General features: G+C 41.3%; 1 protein-coding gene across 1 annotated transcript in view; it reads left to right on the top strand.

Moving 5' to 3' along the window:
* Positions 1-18,338, top strand: part of PINX1 (PIN2 (TERF1) interacting telomerase inhibitor 1) — a 60,559-nt gene that overhangs the window by 1,384 nt on the left and 40,837 nt on the right. The window contains exons 2-6 of the mRNA XM_040598184.1: positions 3,786-3,895; positions 6,181-6,273; positions 6,970-7,048; positions 10,700-10,792; positions 13,469-13,545. Coding sequence (XP_040454118.1) covers positions 3,786-3,895; positions 6,181-6,273; positions 6,970-7,048; positions 10,700-10,792; positions 13,469-13,545 — 452 coding nt within the window. The remainder of the gene's footprint in view (positions 1-3,785; positions 3,896-6,180; positions 6,274-6,969; positions 7,049-10,699; positions 10,793-13,468; positions 13,546-18,338) is intronic.

Raw genomic sequence — 18,338 nt, forward strand, 5'->3', positions numbered from 1 at the left:
TTAAAGGCCATCTAGTCCAACCCCCCTGCCACAGGCAGGGACATCTTCAACTGGATCAGGTTGCTCAGAGCCCCCTGCAACCTCTCCTTGAATGTTCCCAGGGATGGGGCATGTGTCATTTCTCTGGGCAGTGTGTTAATATAGCTTCTGTATGTAGTGAATTCTAAAATCAAATGCCTTCAAAACAGTCTAGTTGCTGAGAGCCACTTCTGCAGAGTTGCATGCCTTTGTTCATCGCCGTCATCTGCAGTTAGAATTGTGAAGCCATGTTACACAAGTACTTTTGTTTGCAGTTCCGGATCAAGTTCTGATGCTCTAATGAATATTCATCCTAGAAAGAGTTGGGAGGGGTTTAACTGGTGTTTTTACAGCTGTGAAAGCACATGCATTTTAGGGACTTAAAGTGACTGCTCAGCAGTACTCAGTGACAGGGCAAGAAGTGGTGAGTGCAGACTGAAGCACAAGAAATTCAGTCACCTTTTCACTGTGAGGATGGCCAAACACTGGAGCAAGTTGTTCAGGGAGGCTGTGGGGTATAGGTATGTGGAGATATTCAGAAGCAGACTAGACGCAGACTTGACAACCTGCTTGAGCAGGGAGTTGAAGCAGATGGTCTTGAGAGGTCCTTCCGACTTTTGTGATGCTGTGAACCGTACAGAGAAAAACTTGGATTGTTCTGTGCTTCTGTAGTTTGAATTTTAAAAATGTATCAATTGCAGAAATAGCCAAAAGTTAGCTTTTATTTTTCACTTATTTTTAACCTTTTTAAACTTTAATAAACTGTAATTACCTGTCTGCCTTATTGGTGCTTATCGGGGGGGGGGAGGGGGGGGGGAAGTGTCTGTTAATGATGAGCCTAATAGTTTGTTTAAAAATAAGATCCATTCTGTGGGCAGTATCTGTTTTCCCATTTGTTGGAGAAATTTAACGTGTTTATTATTATCACCGTATGTGGGCACACAGCAGGGGTTTGGGTGGGAACTGATAGGGAACTTTCAGAAAATGATGGTTAAATACATGCTCCAGACATAGAATTAGTCTTAGTGAAAGGGTTTAGTAATTGATGTTTTTCAAACCCTAGAGTAGCTGAGTGAAATATCTAAAGAAATGACGCTTTTCTCCACTGGATGGTGCTGCTTGCCCAGAGTTGCATGACTATCTCTAGCATCATTTTATGAGCAGCTCAGAAGATTGGCGTTAACTTCTGAGCTGAATTTTTTAGCTGGAGAATCGTATGTTGTTTCCTTTCTCACTCTTAAGGCATTGGTGAACAAACATTTCTGATACATTGTTGACTAAACAGTCTTTTTTTGTTTGTTTGGAGAGGGGAGATGATTTTACAGTTGCTGTATGTGACATAAAGTTGTTCCTGGCTTTCTTAAATACTTCTCTGAAGATGTAAGCAAGTTTCTTTATTTTCCTGCATCTGCCTTACTGTGTTTTAAAATAAGAGTGTGCTAACGTGGCAGAAATGTGAGGATTAGTGCCATAGTGGTAGGTAAAGAAGTTTGAAATACTTGGATTGAAAGTGCTGGAAAAGGGTAGGTCTCTTAAATGGTCAGGCTTGAGAGATCTCTGTATTAGGTGCCCTTTTGTTTTGTTGCCAGTGCCCTCCTGGGAGTAAAACATCTTAGGGCTTCTCTACAGAGAGACATTCAGGAGAAATAGTAGAAATTAACTTGTAAAGTGGATTAGTTGAACTACATCAAACAACTTAATTTGGAAGTTAATTTAAATTCACACATACAGTTGGCGTGGATTACCTCTCCTGTATAGACAAATCCTTAGATACATACAGTGGCTTTACAACTGTAAGAATTGCTTTGAATTTAATTTCTTGGGATTTGAAAAGTCACCACCTGGGGAACTAGTTACAGAGAGCATAAGAGAATATGGGCAAACATAAAATGTTGTAATAGTTAGGATTTTTTTTAAAAGGCACTGAACAGTTTTTGGTGACTGAATGAGGGTAAGTTGATGTTAATCGAGAGATCTTAAACAAAGGGACAAAGTAAGAAATATGATTGAAAAGGAGGGCTGCTGCTTGACTAAGCGTCATAACCTCTGTTAAATTGCTTCTTTTTGGTGTCTACGTTTGTATCACCGTCAGTTACGGACAAAAGCAACAGCCAAGGTGTTCCCTGTTTTTATAGGACTTAGCTTTTTCTGTCAGCTTGCTAACTTTTTAAATCACACCCCCTCCCCCCACAAACCACTGGAAACCTGGGTCCTTAAATATCAGTTTCGTCTTGGGTGGGGGAAGATGCCAAAGCATGCTAATTGTTCCAGATTCCTAGCTTGATGTTTGAAACACCACACTAAATGAGGGAAGTAAGCCACATCCCTAAGGGAGCCAGAGGGTTTTTTTTCTCAGTGGGGCAGCAGGGAACCCGAATTTGCTTGGGCTTTTAAAATCACAGTCCACAGCGGCGCTTTACCACCTTTTGTTAGCAGTATAGGCAGGGCTGGTTGTAGATGCTTCTACAAGCATCTATGCTGAAGGCTGCCTGTTGGAAGTAAGTTGTTTTCCTGTAGAGAAGTGAACCAAGTGACAGCTGTGTCGATTCCTCTCACAGCACTCAGTTATTTAATCTTACTGGAAAATCTTTTTTTTATGGACTGTTTGGGGTTTTATAAAATTCTTTGTCAGACTGTCACTTTTTACGGGGCTGCCACACAGCACCTATTTTGAGCTTTAAAGCTTCGGAAGTATGTTAACAATAACCACCATCATGCATTCTGACAGTATTAGTTCTTCAAGAATGAAACAAAACTAGGCAAAAAATGAATCAAACATCCCTGTAGTGTTCTGTCCTTCTGGCTGAAATCCTAAGTGTTGCATTTTGGGGAAAAATGACTTCCTGATTATGTTGAAAGCTCCTCAGTGGACTTGGCTTCTCACTGAGTTTGTATGGCCTTGGGTTAATCGGTCATTTTTGATCCGCCGTTTCCCATCTTGTTTAATGAAGTTCGTAATCTTCCTGTCTCCCATTCTTTGTCTTGTTTATTTAGGTTGTCTTCCTGAGTATGTTTAGGTGCATACTTAAAGTGGCTGGTTAACTGTGCTAGCTTTTCTTCCTTGATTTCAATGAAGCTGTTCCTGATGGTAAAGGCAAGCACACGCATGTGGGCCTGGGGGACTGTAGTTTTTTTAATAGTCTGCATAGGACAAAGGGGCCTTGATTCTCGTTTGGATCTCTTTTAACACCTGCAATACCTTCCGGTGACTTTTCAGTTTCCCAATAAACAATTTTGTGGCAAATCCAAAAGTTGAAACCCCACTGGTTTGTGTTTTGTAGTTCAATTTCTCTGGTCACTTATATTTGATTTTTTTATTTGGCATTTGTTATGAAGGCAAATATTAAACTTCGGTGTTCTGGTTAAAAGGAAGACTGGCTAGTGGGTATTATCCGGAACTGGGAAAGCCAGCACTGTAGTCTCATCCCCTATAGATTCATGTTGAAGCCAGATATAAAAAAAAGTTGGAATAAATATGGAATTTAAGCCTGTACACTTAAATGGTAATCCTTAAAGCCTTCCCTGAATTGCAGCCCATCCTTAGGGATGACAACTTCCATAGCAATTTTACTTTGGCATTCTTCACATTAATAATTAATATTTCCACTAGCTGCCTTTTTGCATTATAAGGTTTAGTAAAATTAAACGTTATGTGTATAGTCTGGCATAAGTTCTGGGTTTTTTTGCAATAAAGAGCTTTTTTTGAATTCATTAAAGGCTGTACAAATGTCAATAGAGTCTGTCTGGATTTTTCCTTCCTGCTCTAGCCCGAAGAAGGCAGAAGTGGTCTGTGGATCCACGAAATAGCGCTTGGAGTAAAGATGAATCTAAATTTGGCCAGAAGATGCTGGAAAAGATGGGCTGGTCCAAAGGAAAGGTATGATCTGAAGGAGAGTTGTCTAGTTGAAGGGTGAAAGACTGCCAGGGGACTCTTGATCTCAGTGTTTAAAACAGACATGTTCATTCTATTTTATTTATTCTCTTAAATGCACAAAAAATTTGAACAATGTTAGATTTCTACAGTTCATTACAAAGGTACTTGGTTGCTTGTGCCTTTCCTGCTTCCTAGTTTTTCTCCCCTTTCTTTGACAAGGTGATATCCCCAAGTAAGAGTAGGAGTTGGCACATTAAATCAGGTGATGGTTAAAGGCTTTAAGTTGCCTTTATACCCTCAGTTCTTCCCTGTCTTTTGGTACTGTGTAAAGCAACTCCAGGACCCGCTTAAGTCTTTCACCTGTTTTTAAAGATTACTTCTGATCTGTTCCTTGAATGGCCAAATGCAGCGTTATATGAGCTGTATTCCTTCCCAGCTCCAGCCTGTACCTGTGGGGTGAGGTGACGGGTTTCTGGTGCTAACAGTAATCTCTAGGTCAGTGCAGGCAACTACAGACTTCTCAGCTGCCCCTTAACAGCAGTTTAACTTCCACAAAGGTGTCTCAGCAAAGCTGAGATTTGGCCTGCATGTCAGCATGTTTAATGAAATAAATGCACACACACACACACACCCCCATCTTGTTCGCTCCCAGCCTTTTTTTTTTTTTTTGAAAGGAATAAGATTAGCATCATTCTTAATTCTGTGAATGTATTAAAACTTAGACAAATGAGCCTATTTTTTGATTTCTCTATGTAGCCTGCTGTTGCCTTAGTTGTCTTACAGTCAACATGTACAAATCTGGCTCCTAACTGCCTCTCATTTCACAAACAAGCAGTGGTACCTGGTTACAAAGGCTGTGGAAGTCAGGGAACCGGCGTTGGTTTCACTAGGCTTTAGACCAGACTGTTAAGACTATGGAACTTGAGTACTGGCTTTTTATGTAAATTGTATGCATAGGTGTTCTGTATGTGTAAAATTAAAATAGATACATAAACCAGAGTAGAAGAAATGTTTTTAAATGTCCTGATTGTATTTTAGGCAGCCAGCTTCCCTGACCATAGAGAACACCTTTGTTGTTTTGAACACTGTTTGTGTCAGGGTGTGAAAGGAAGGCCTTGTGGGTTTCTGTCTGTCACCCACCCCCTGCACTTCAGCTACCAGATCTTCCTTTACAACAGTTACAGCTGTGCAAGAAGGATTTATATGTCCATTCCACTACAAACTCAGACAAATGGAACTTCAGCTTGATGAAATCAATGGGCCAAAGCCCATCTGTGCAGTGAAATTAAGCTGCTTACACTAGTCCTGTTATTAGTTGTATTGGAATTGGGTCATGGCAGGATGTGTAGCCAAGTGTCCTGCTTGTTTTCATACTTTTTGGTTAGCAGAAGTTTCAAGGTAGATTTTCCACCCCGCTGACTAAATAAACTCTACTGGATTTGTAATAGTGACAGCCTTTTTGAAATATGCCTCATTGCTTCAAATAATAGATATGGTCAGGATCTATCCACAGGGCTTCTATCCACTACTCCTCCACATACATGTTTATTATAGCTATACACTTGGCTAGTGTTTTTTATTACTGGTGACAGATTAGGGAAAAAAGCAGGTGGAGACCAGGTATAAAGTTTAAACCAAATACTTTGTCTTTCTTTTCCCCTCATTCATACAATTAGAAAAGACAATACTGTGCCTAAAGATTGCTTCCCAGATTTGAATAATTATGGTTTTTAGGATAGACAAACCCAACATTTGTTTGCTCCAATATCTTCATCAAATTATGAGTGTGAATGAGATAGAAGAAGTTCTTAATGTCCTGCTAGCTCCAGTCTGATCCTCTCCCTGCCCCCACCCTCCACCTTTGCTTTGTATTGTATGTTCTGTGTGGCATCTGTCTTACAGCTGTTACGCAGCTGCCTTCCCAGTGGCGGAGGTTTTTTTTGGTGAGAGGCACGTTCTTTTTATGTAGTGTCTTGTTTTAAAATTATAAACACTTTGGACTTGCCTAGGAATGTCAGGTGGCTTCCTGATTAATCACCCAACTACTTAATGTTGTTGCTATTTTAGTGTTTATAATGCTTCGCTGGAGGCTTAAGTAGTAAATTAAAAAAACTTAGTATCTCATGTGTGCTAATGCCTGTGAATGAATTCAGCTACAGGCAAGCAAATAAATAGTAAGTTGTGATTTCTTGCTGTATTTCATTGCAAACTATCTTACAGTACAAAAGCTCTAATTGCTTAGTCACTGCTGTAAAATCCTTACATTTTTACCATTAAATCCTCCTTAGGGTCTTGGGGCTCAGGAACAAGGAAATACAGAACATATCAAGGTTCAGGTGAAAAACAACACGCTGGGGTTAGGAGCAACCATCAACTATGAGGTGAGCAATAGACCCAGGTACGGAAATGACTCCCATTTCAGCTAAAGCACTATCTTTGTAATGGGAAGTTAGTGAAATCTGTTGTCACATCTGACGGCAGCATGTACCTATGCAAATGTATTTGCAGAAACTCTTGACCTGGAGTTTAATTCTCTTTTGCTGGGTGTTTTAGGAGCAAGTACCTGCTTGGAAAGGTTACAGTGAATTCTAGGAGCATGCTTTTCGGAGATTTTTTTTGCTTCCAAGCAAATTGCTGAAATACTTGCTTTCTCCCTGTGTCTTCTGCTCTGCTTAGCTTCATGCCTTCTGTTCCTCTTCCTGATACAGTCACCTTTCTGGATGGAGTTCAGGTACATAGGCAGAGCAGAGCATGGTCCTAAAGGTGCTTGTCTCATAATCAACATCTTAACTAACTTTGTTGCTGGAAGTAGTTACACTAATATTTCCAGCCTACTTTTGGAAGCATCTTTCACAGACAGGGGACACAGAGAGCCAACAGCAGCTCAGTATTGCTTAAGGACTTACAAATGCAACCCTTATAATTTCTGCACTTTGGAGTTAGCACTGCCACCCCTCGAGCTTCTGAGGGTTCCTCCCACCAACAAGGATTGAGTATGTGGAGTCTTAGTATCTGTTTTAGCAAACCTTTTTGTTCTGAAGACTTTTGCCTTGTATTCATGTGGGTGATATTTACAGGACAACTGGATTGCTCATCAGGATGACTTCAACCAGCTTCTGGCTGAACTGAATGATTGCCACAGACAGGGTGAAACAGGTAGGTTCATGCTTTGCTCAATCAGATGCTGGAAGCTTAGCAAAGTTTCCATTCTTAGTCTTAAAAGGCTAGCTGAGGCCCAGTCCTTTGGGCTGCTAATAGTCTCCTTGCCGAGGTTCACAACTCCCCATTCTCTAAAATCAGTGGGAGCCGAAGGAGATGTTTTCCATCTATGACCATGCTCAAGTTTGTGTACCTGGATATGTACATCTCAGTGGAGCAGTTTTACTCTGTCAGGCCTCTATTAAAGGCTTTTTGTTGGGAAAGGCAAACATAAAATTTTGAACCTGTTTATTTTATCCAGGACCACAACATGGAGGACTTTTTGCTGGGATGTACTACAGCAGCACTTGTTTCTTTGTTATGCAAGCAGAGCCAGTATGAATGCTCCCAGCACAGTCACTCGCCATTGCAATGTGCTTCCCTTCCTTTTACTAATGAACTGTCACGCCTGGTTTCCATGCTCTGGTGGTTTCTTAAATACCTACTTTTCCTGGCCTCAGAGAGCTGCTGCTTAGATTTTGACTCAGAGTTATGCATCTGTGTTTTGAGTGTAGCATAATGTGATTTTTGGAGCCCTGATGCAGAGCACACAAGTGGGGAAACTGCACAACTTTCCCAAAAAGGCTATTTATAAAGTCTTTTCATTTTGAAAAGCTTTGTACAGTTTGACCTTGGTTTGTAAAAATGAAGTTATGCAAAACTGGTGTGTGTGAGCTTACAGAAAGAACTGTACACATCAAGTAGTTTATCATCTCTCCTTTAGTTAGAGTCAAGTTTAAACTCTGATCATGTATCTAAACAACTCTGTGGAGTGTTGATAAACCAAGGGCTCCTGTTTGGGCACATCAGCCTGTCCAAGTCCTGCTAGTGGCAGAATTGTTGGCTTAGTGAATTTAGCAACTGGTCATTCATTCATTCTTAATGCCTGAGCACAGAAGGTTTTCTAGGAGAGGAGAGACAGAAGGAAGAGGAGGAAAATCAGTTAGCAAGAAGGATCAAACTTGGTTTCTAATCATAGAGAACTCAGATTAAATTTCTGAACCTAATGCTTTTAAAAAAATAATATATAATTAAATTGCCGTGTAAGTTATGCTTGTGCATTGGAGCCCTAAGCATTGTCTGAGGCCACACAGTGCTAGGTGCTGTAGCTGAAGTCCTCAAGAGGTAGAATAGCATATCATGGGGAAATTCCAAAAGTTCCTTTCTACCTTTATAACTAAATCCTACCCAAGTTACAACTTGAGCCATGGGAAGATCAGTTAGGTGTAGCTGGTGGGAAACCTGGAAACTGATGAAGAGAGCTGAAATGACTTGCCCAAGGACACAATGAGTCAGCACAGAGGCAGGTTCATTGAGCAAGGCTGTCTTGTTCCTAAATCTGTGCAGTATTCCCTGGGTCACCTGTACTGATGCAAAGTAGCCCCTGAACAAACCGTATTTCTCCCTGTTTTGCTTAGTTATTTTTCCTTGGCCCTTATAGGAGCTGAGACAAGAGTTTTCAATCACTAAGGACAAATTTGGGTGCACTTTGAAAATACCTGGTCAGAATCACGTTTGGCGATTTGCAGACTGAAGGCATTGCTCTGAAACTTGGGGTTTTGGCAGTTGTTTAAGCTGGCAAAACTCATCCAGATAATGCTGCCTGCAGCTGTGCTACAGGATCAAATGTTACATTACTGGCCATCATCCAGTTTCAAATTGCATTAAAAGTCAGCTGAAAAAGTTCATTGTTCTTAAGTAAGTGGTGTAGTTGCCAGGGTTGGATTGCAATTAGAGATCGGGAAGGAAGGGCCCTGTGGTGGTTAGTATGCCAACATTCAAATACCCTTGAATGTACATAGTTTTAGCTTTCTTTTTCTTTTTTTTTCTAGCTGCACCTAGTGAGGAGTTTTGATTCTTAGTTTGTTTGCTGGGATACTAAGTGATGATGACTGTGTCCCTTTCCTGTTTGTAGAATGAGGCCACAATATGCTGGACATGTCTGAAATGTTCTTTGGAATATTCATCTGTATCAGATTTGCTATAGAAATGACACATGGCTTTATTGCTATGACTGAATTGCTTTAAAAAGCACATTAATATTCCTGCAGTGCTTGCTCAGTTTGTCAGGATTTACCAGTCACTAGAAGATACATGCATGTACGCACCTGCCCATTGCAAGTGCCAGCACGTTTCAGTAGTGAAATTTCTGCTGGAAGGCACAAGGCGGTGCTGCTGTCCCTTTTGCTGTAAGAATAAAGTGCAGGAGGAAGCCCTGTGGAAATCCTTGGCTGTTCAAGTGGATCGGAGAGCAGACTCAAAGTGCCTCATCTTTGGTCAGGATACTTTTGTTTTGATGCTTACTTTCCCCATAGACCCTTTTTATTAAGGATTTTGAAGCTGTCTGCAAACTCTGTCTAAAACTGAGTTTGCTAGTCCTTCCTCTGTTCCTTAGGGCTTACTGTGTAATGAAAGAGTAGATTTCAGGCTGCTTTCTGGTAGTCAGCTCTCCGGCTGCAGACTACAGATTTCATTTTTAGGTCAATGACTCTCATCAGGTGTCACTACTTATCCAGTGGTGAAGTGCTGTAATTCCAGTGTCAGAAAAGCTTGGTCTGCAGAGCTTTCAGGGGTGGGATCGTATGAAAAAGGTGACTCAACTTGGCTGTCATGGTTTGGGTTGATTTCCCTACCCATCTTGGTTGCCACTGGGAGGAGAAAAAACATCTAACTAGATTGGCCTTGTCTAGAGTTTCAAAGCAGAGAATCCTATGGTGACTATTTCTTTTCAGGACAGAACTAATAAAGTAATTAACTGAACAGCAGGTTACCTCCTTCTGAGAATTCCTTGTAAATTAAAAGGCTCTCTGGATGCAAAGAGTATGTCTGTACCAGTAAAATAACCTGCCACAGCACAAGAACTTGGTATCTCTACTGTTAAATAGTTAGACTAATACTTCACATGGTTTTGACTTGCACAAGCTAACGTTCTCCCAAACAACTCCTGAGTGAATTTGACACTTAGGCAACCCCAGAAACCGTTCCTAGTGGACAGTTTAAATGTAACCTCTCTTCTGGAAGCTAGGAAAATTAAATAGTGTAGATGTGGTGACTTGTTCCAGCTGGCCTCGGGGACAGAAAAGTGCTGCTACCATTGCATTTCCTTGTACAGATGTATCAGACTATGTCCAGATAGAGGCACTATGTTTGGTGTTAAAAGTGGAAAGCCTGTCTGTGTGATATTTTTTTCCCTTTTTCTTTCTACCCAGTCAGGTTTAGTATTTTATTTTGTACTGTTTCTTACACCTTTCTCAGACTCTGGCACTGGAGATATTTTGGGACAAACAGCACAATAAACCCCAACCTATTATTTTTTTACCATAGAAGTGAATTTGCCTTTGGCCTGAAGTACCTGTATCTGCCTTTTCAAATTACATTAGATAGGAAATGGGAAGGGAAGGGGATGTGGCAAAAAAATCAAGCAGCAACATGTCTCAGACAAAACTTACCATGCTTCCTTCGATAATACATTGTGATATGTTGTTGAGACTTGGTTTTGAAAGAGAAAGTTAAATATACTGTTTGAATTTGGTGGTTAGAGTGCCTCTAACAGGGTTGGAACCTGTTTGTCATGTTAGGGTGTTGTTTTTTTGGGGTTGTTTTTTTTAGAGTCCTCAGTGAGTAATCAGAAGAAGACATTCAGTCTTGAAGAAAAATCCAAATCTTCCAAGAAACGTGTCCATTACATGAAGTTTGCAAAAGGTAAGAGGAGTTCTGTTTCATAAGCTCTAGCCAAGATTAGAAAACACAATGTGTGTCAAGGTGATCTATTGCCTTCTGGGGTCTAAATTTGGCAAGTAAAATCTTGGTTTAGAAATACCCCCTGCAGCAACTTACTTAAAGCTATAATACGCTCTTCATCTTTAGTTTGGACAACTTTGGATGACTTTAGGCTGATACTGTTGAATAAAACAATTTCTGTCTGAAGGAACCATCAGCTGAATAAAGCAGCAGTGAATGTTTGAGTGATCTGTGCGTGGGTGGGGGATGGGAGGGGGAGATGAAGGTGGTAACAGAGTTACATGGGCATCTGCACGGCACTTTACTCTGCAATCTCTGATAACCCCTGCTAAGAGATCATGTGGATAAGATCAGTGATCAGATTAAACCTCAGTGCAGGAGGACGAAAGCCCTCTTACATCTACCAGGTACTTTATTGGATAAATTAGGGCAGGGGCTGGTGGGCAGAAAAACTGTATCAAGAACTTGTGGAGTTTAGTAATTTCTTTCTTAGAGTGATGACATTATTTCAGCCATCCAGCAGTTTTGGGTCTTGCCAGTTGTTCAGTCCCTGGCTCTGTTTCTTTGTTGATTGTTCCCCTTTCACACCACTATGTGCCCATGGTGTGTCTATGTACATGTTTCAGTGTATGGATAGGATCTGTTTCTGCTAATGGGTAATTTATTAAACTTAAAGCTCTGTGTAGTGTTTTCTGATAGCAAATTCCTCAGCTAAAACAGAGGTAATTGACGTTTGAATGGAGGCCAAATTCTGATATTGGGGTTCGAGATTTTTGATTAAATAATTCAGCCATGAAGTTGAACATGTTAACATAACTCTGCAACTTTATGACATTAAACAATTAAATTGGTTCGGGGCTTGCAAGTACAAAGGCCATGGCCCATTTGAGGTACTAGCAAAGAGGATTTATTTTGATTTGGATTTAAACTTTTGCTAAATATAGAGAAAAAAGAAGTGTCTTTTGAGCATGTAAAATATGCAGCAAGGCTTTCATATTAACAATATCCCTTATTTGTTTGGCTGCACTGTTTCTGTAAGGTAGGCCCCTATTTGATTGTACCTCTCTGATCTAAAACAGGGAAACTGTCCTTTTTCAGGGAAAGAGGAAAAGTTACTTGAGAAAGGCCAATGTTTTGGCCCTTGTTGTTCAAGTCCAATCCTGCTTCCTTTTAGACTAAACAAGACAAGTTCACACAAAAGTGGGAGAAGGGAGCAGCAACAGTAGAAAATGCAGCTTCCGTTTCTGGTGTTTTGTCCTTGCTGCTGGAGGATCATAGGCACCAAACGCAGCCTTAGCAGCCACGCTTGGATTTGTGAAATACACACCAATACGAGATTAAGACAGTGATTTAAATTGCTTTTCTGGTAGCTGTTCCACCGTGATGCTGCAAAAGATTTGCACTGTCAGCTAAGTTGGTTTTCTATTAGAGAATGCAAAAAAGTGGGGGATACGTCTGGTGGGACAGGGAGAAGGCAGGGAAGGAAAGTGAAGGGTAAGAGGAGGAGCAGCAGGATTGTGTCATGTTCCAAGCCTTGGCCAAGATAAAGCTGAAAACAGCCACCAGTCTCGTCTGGTTTGCTTGGATAAGAACATCTAGAGGCTGCGCAGTGAGACACCAGAAAGTTGGGTAACACTTTCTTCTTGAGGCTGATGTGTCTGCTTACCCTCTGTGGGCAGTTAAGGATCCTGAGAAGGAAGAAACAGGTGGAATAGGTAATCTTTTTAAATTATTTTTTTTCGTTCATTACAAGCACTTAGATTCATTTTGGAATCAGAGTAAGGCCACAGCAGACTCCTGATAGGTTGGCCTATCTGGGCTAATTTTGTTTCTTTAATTTTTGCTGACTGTTTTTAAAGAATTTCCTGAGACGAGCTGTGGACAACAGCATAAAGACTTCTGCACTGTGGAATGAGCTAAACTTTTGCTGGCATCTCAGAATATCACATCACACCCTTCTGCTTCCCCCTCCCTGCTCCATGTCTGATATTCAGCTAGCTACACAACAGTCAGATGAGAATAATGGTCCTACTGAACTCAGAGAAATCTTCCTTCACCCCTGAAATGGTTTTAAATTGGAATAATCCAGTGTATTGCAGAGATGGAGGATTTGCTTTTCGGAAGCAATTTTCGTGAATCAACAAAAAGTCCCCACTGAGTAAAGATGGACTTCTTAATTATTTTTTTTTCCCACTGTATGGAGGAGCTGTAATTCCCTAACTCTTGTCAGATTCTTCTCATGAGAATCCAAAGATGTGCAGTTTCTCTTTGAACTTTTCTTATGTGTAGGAGGTTACAACTCTTCTTTCCCTTTAGGGTAGTGCAGGCTCCTTCCCTCATCTTGCTATACAAATTGTAGCATCAAGTCAGGGGAAGCAAGCTGCTGTTATATGTTTCCCTGTGGGCATACACCAGCAGGCTGTGGTTGTTTTCTCACCAGCCTTTCCCCCTACACACACACACATTTCCTACCATGCTCAACCTTCATTTAGTGTCTGTAACATTCTCCTGAGTTTTTGTTTGTCTCCAGAAACAGTTTCTCTACCTCCATGGGTCACAGTTTGTGTTATCAGAGTGTACTTGTTATCACCAGGTGTGAATGTTGTGGGCTTTTTTTTCTCTCCTTACCCCTTTCAGGTAAGGATCTCTCTTCGCGCAGTGAAGATGATCTGTCCTGCATATTTGGGAAGCGACAGAAGAGTATGAAAACCCAGGTAAACAGGAGGCTTCACCTTTCTCTTGTTACCTTGCATATCATCCCTTTAACGAAACCATACTTAAATGTCTTTCTGCTAATGAGATTACTGCATGCCCATCAAAAGCAAGGGGTCTTCTGCCTGTGAAATTACTCCTGTTTCTATGGGAAGGCTGCAGGTCGAGGGCTGTGCTCTGAACCTTCAGGAAGTACGCATGAATTTAATACATAGTTTTGTGAGTTATTGTGATGTAACTGCTTTGGAGTTAGGAAACATCAGTATTTTAATTTTACACTTTTAGGCAAGATACTTTGCAAAGTAGATAAATTTTGCTTGATCTGGAAGATCCATAAATATCCAAAATAAAATATGATATTCAGTAGCATCTGACCAATCTCAACAAACTGCCCTTATTTTCAGAAGAATTGAGAAAGGCTGAGCAGCTGCAAACAAAGAATTCAAAGATGACTTGAACGGTGATAAATGTTTAATGAAAAGACCTTTTCCCCAAGTTTGTGTAATGAGATCAAGGTTTGTCCTAGCATTTATTTTATTTTGCAATTCATTAGCATTTTGCACTTGCAAAGAACACCCCTGCTACGTCAGTATATAAAGTAACAGACTTACACTGTGACATGACTAATGTATCCAGAATGGGGTTTTTTGAAAAAAATAACATCTCGAAAAGCGAAAGAGAATATGTTGCAAGAATTGCCCTGTTGGTTCTGAGTTCTCTGAAGTCTCTTGTCTAGAGGGAAAGATAAGGCCTGAAGTTAAATCGACAATTCTGAAATATCCTGTATGTTTTTGACAGCTTGCTGGGTTGGGCAGTACTCTTGAAAACTGTTCTGTAACTTCACTGTAGGCCACTGTGAGCTTCTGGAGGAGAGCAGTAGGGGAAGAAGGTGCTAAGAGATCCTGGATAGCAGTGAAAGTAGTACAAGGTTTGTAGGTGTGTAAATGCTAGGCTATATGATAAGGGAGCTTGTGAAAAACAAATAGCGATCCACTGGGGATTCTCCCCTGGAAAAAACTCTTACTATAAAGTAAAGAATACTTCAGTGGCATGTCTTGAATTGAACAGTTTGAAGGGTTTGATCTTGACATTATCCCGTATAGTGTTATAATGTCAGTGAATCTGCTGTAGGTTTGAAAGTTATTGGTAGCTTTATTGGTAAGAGGAAAATGTCAAGTCTGTTTTCTGAGTATTCTTCTCTATAAACTGCAAAAATACAGTTACAGCTAATTAAACCAGGAGGCTAGAAGAAACTGAAATTAAGAACTGTCCTGTCTTGTCTGCCACTGTGAAAAACAGTATGAACCTTTGTTACAAGTCACGAGGTTTGGCTTGAAAGGTAAGACTTGGGAGTAGGCCATCGGCCACAATGGAACCCGTTGTAGCTTATTACTGTCTTGAAATGAGCATTTGGGGACTTAAGTTCAGGGAGAGCGGTTAGAGGTCTCAAATGCTGTGAGTAAGCTCGCACCCTTGGAGCCCCCTTGATCTACTACTTAGCTCCCCTGCTGTCAGGTCAACATAAAGCAAGACAAACCAGGATTTAATGCAAATCATCAGCACTATGGTTAAGGGAATAGATTTTGCCCACCCAGGAGTTGTCTCAAATAGGTTTGTTTTCTCTGCATCTCCTCCATCTTTTGAAACTAAAGTTTGGAAAGTGTTGTTGCTGCCTCTGGGACTTCATCTCGCAGAGCATTTGTTCTTTTGTTGGTGGATGCTGCAGATCATGTGCCTTTATGGCTGTTTATGAAGCGGCTGTAAGTATGTGCACACTTTTGTCAATCCCTTGACCAGTGCAGTGGTTGGCTGATGGCCACTGTGCAGATTTCCTTTTTCCCCTCACTGAACACTAACCTAATGGTTCAAGGTTCTGGCAAAAAGTCACAGACTGTTCCCTGTTAAGCACCCAGATTTCTACATGCAAATACAGGCAGGAGGTAATGTAATTTGGAGCTGCATTGTCATCTTCTGGCTACCGTCTGCTGCTAAGCAGCTACAGGGAGAGAAAGCCAGAGGCAGCACAATTGCTTACCCTGCCCCTGCCCCCCTCCTTTTCTTCACGGATCAGAGATCCGTGGAGTTTGCACAAAACAAAAATGCATTGCTCAGGCCCTCCAGCTCTGAGCAATTTCATTTCATTGCACCCATGAACTCTCACGATCCCTTTCCATCATGTTCCAGAGCCTGGTCCTTAAGGTGGCACAAATGGTACTGCCCTGTGAGGACTTGCAGTCCTGTTCTCTGTGCCTGTCTGCATTCTGTTTTGAAATCCCTAGGCTCTGGGCATTTCCCTGATGTGGCAGAGAGTGCACTACAGGAGTGGAAAGTGCTGTCATTCTCCTGGAAGTGAGTTGTTCATATCTATTCCTATGCAGAGATAATGTAGGAAGAGTCCTGGTGTCCCTCAGAGCTCTGAGGTATGCCTCCAGGCTGTGGTAGGTTGCAGTCCCTCTTAATTGCAGCTCCTGCAGCCGCTAGTAAGAGTTGTGTGCTGCTGTCTCCATTCCAAGTAGATGAGGACAGCTTCCGTGCTTACATAGGTGTCAGAACTGCTACTAGCAATTAATCTGATTGCAGGTTCCCAGCAGTACTTGCAACTGAGATGATATATGGAAGTTCCTGTTATGTATTGATCCAGTAGCTTGAAGTCCTATCTTTAAGGCTTTTTCCGAGGTATTAGATTCCTCCTCTTTTTTTCAGAGGTGCAGTTTGAGAAGCATCCAGTACAGGTTTGATTTGGACTGAATGGTGTATCCTCAGCTCGCAATAGAGTTGTCATTCCACTCTTGATCATTTGACAAAGATATTCAGCATAATTCTGTTTCCCATGTGTCTAGTTGTTTCCGTTCAGGATCAGAATCATCTTGGGTACGACTTCATGGAAAGATGCAGGAACTGGTTCACTGCGATTGGAGGAGACCTGGAGGTCTCTATGTCAGTTGCCCTGCTCAAAGCAGGGTCAGCTATGGCAAGTTGCTCAGGACCTTGTCCAGCTGAGTTTTGACTGTCTCCCTCCCTTAAAGCTTCTGATTTAAGCCTGTGACAAAATTCAGTGGATGGATGAAAGACACCACTTAAGGAGCAGAAGATGGGAACATTTTGGAATAACAAAACACACTGTAAACAGACTCAGTTGGGTGATCATTTGCAGGTCTGTAGGCGTCAAAGACATCGTGAAAGTTACAGAAAAGTTTAAGGATGTATGACATTGATGGCATTATGACCAGGTTTTACATCTGAGTTGTGGAGCTTCTCATGTTTGTAGGAGCTGTTGAAACCACAGCCTTTGAGCTTTTCTATTTCTACAAATGGCCTAACGTGCAATAGATCCTGGCAGTGGTATTACACTGATACTCATTGGCACTGTCATACTAGGTCTCACTGGTTCTAACTGGTGTTACACCAAACCATTCTCGTAGATTAGGAAGAGGTGGGGGGAAAGCAAAACTCAAGAAACTCCATCTGTGCTTACGGTTGTATGGAAACTAGTGGAAGGGCTCAAGGCTAAGTGACATGGTCTCTGGACCAGCAAGCTAATCCTGGCTCTTCTGAAGTGCTTGTCAAAAATACGTGGCCTCTGAACTGCTGCTGTGATAAATGATGTCTTACCAAATCAGATATGTCACAGGGACACTGTTCCAATTAGTTGTGTTCAGTATTTCTAGTATGGTCATTAGCAATCGTTTTATGATCTTGACCTGTAGAGTAATCTTTGGCAGATGTGTTGTGCTAGCTTAATCTAGCTGCCTTAACTGTAGAGCTGATCTCAGACTCGCTTTTTAACTGTCTCAGTAGCCTAGGACTGATGTAGCTAACGGGTATTTTCTGTCATTTCACACAGACGCTACTGCAGTAAATGGGGATGTTGAGATTTAGATTATCTACCTTGTCAAAGGAAGAAGGAGTTGGCTAGAGGATTGTAAAGATTGCAAAAGAGTGGAACTGCAAAGGGTATGGAAGGAAATGCTGTTTGCCCTTAAGGGTTGAAAGGAGTTTCTCTAGAAGTCTAGGACTGAGATACTAGTTAAAGCTATTGTTTTGATGGTTCTGTGTTAGCGATCATAGGCCCTTACAACCTGTAATTCACCTGAATGTTAAGCATAAGAGTACCTATTTTTAATTGGTTTTGCTGAATCATGTGTCCAGCTAAAACCTCCTTAATAAACTACATGTGGACTTTTGTTTTAAAAAAAAAAAAAAAAAAAAAAAGGCCAAAAACCAGGGAGAAGAAAACAATGGCTAGGCTTCGGAGTGGACCTAAATTGAAAACGTCTGCAGTTTTTCCCAGGGAGAGTAAGTGATCGAAAATATTGAATTGTAATTATGATGATCTCTGGAGACCTGCAGTGAGGACCTGTTTTGCAGGGTAAGATCTGCCAGACTTTTTTTGCCCCTACTTTCCCTCTGATTTTCTCACTTGCTTAGGAACACTGAGAGCTGGGGAGACAGAAAAACAAATTCCATTAGTTCCTATCTGGTTGAACTTCCTGGAACCCCCCACTATTTTTTTGCTTCTCAGAATTTCCTTCCTCCATCCAGCTGTGTTTCCTGATGAAGCCTTATCACTGGAGAAAATGCTCCTGAGTGAGACTGAGGATTTGGGAATGAGTTACAGACAGTCCCAACTTGGTTGCTGAACAACATGATTCTGGCACTGATTTCGCTTTGGGGGCTGGGGGAGTAGTTCTGACTTGCTGGCGCATTTGTAATAACTCTGTTTGAGATGCATAGAAAACTGAATGTTTTGCATCCATGTCACTTCCATGTCTCAGGCCATTCGATGAGTAATCTG

Source organism: Falco naumanni, chromosome 6, assembly GCF_017639655.2.
Source record: "Falco naumanni isolate bFalNau1 chromosome 6, bFalNau1.pat, whole genome shotgun sequence".
NCBI lineage: Eukaryota > Metazoa > Chordata > Aves > Falconiformes > Falconidae > Falco > Falco naumanni.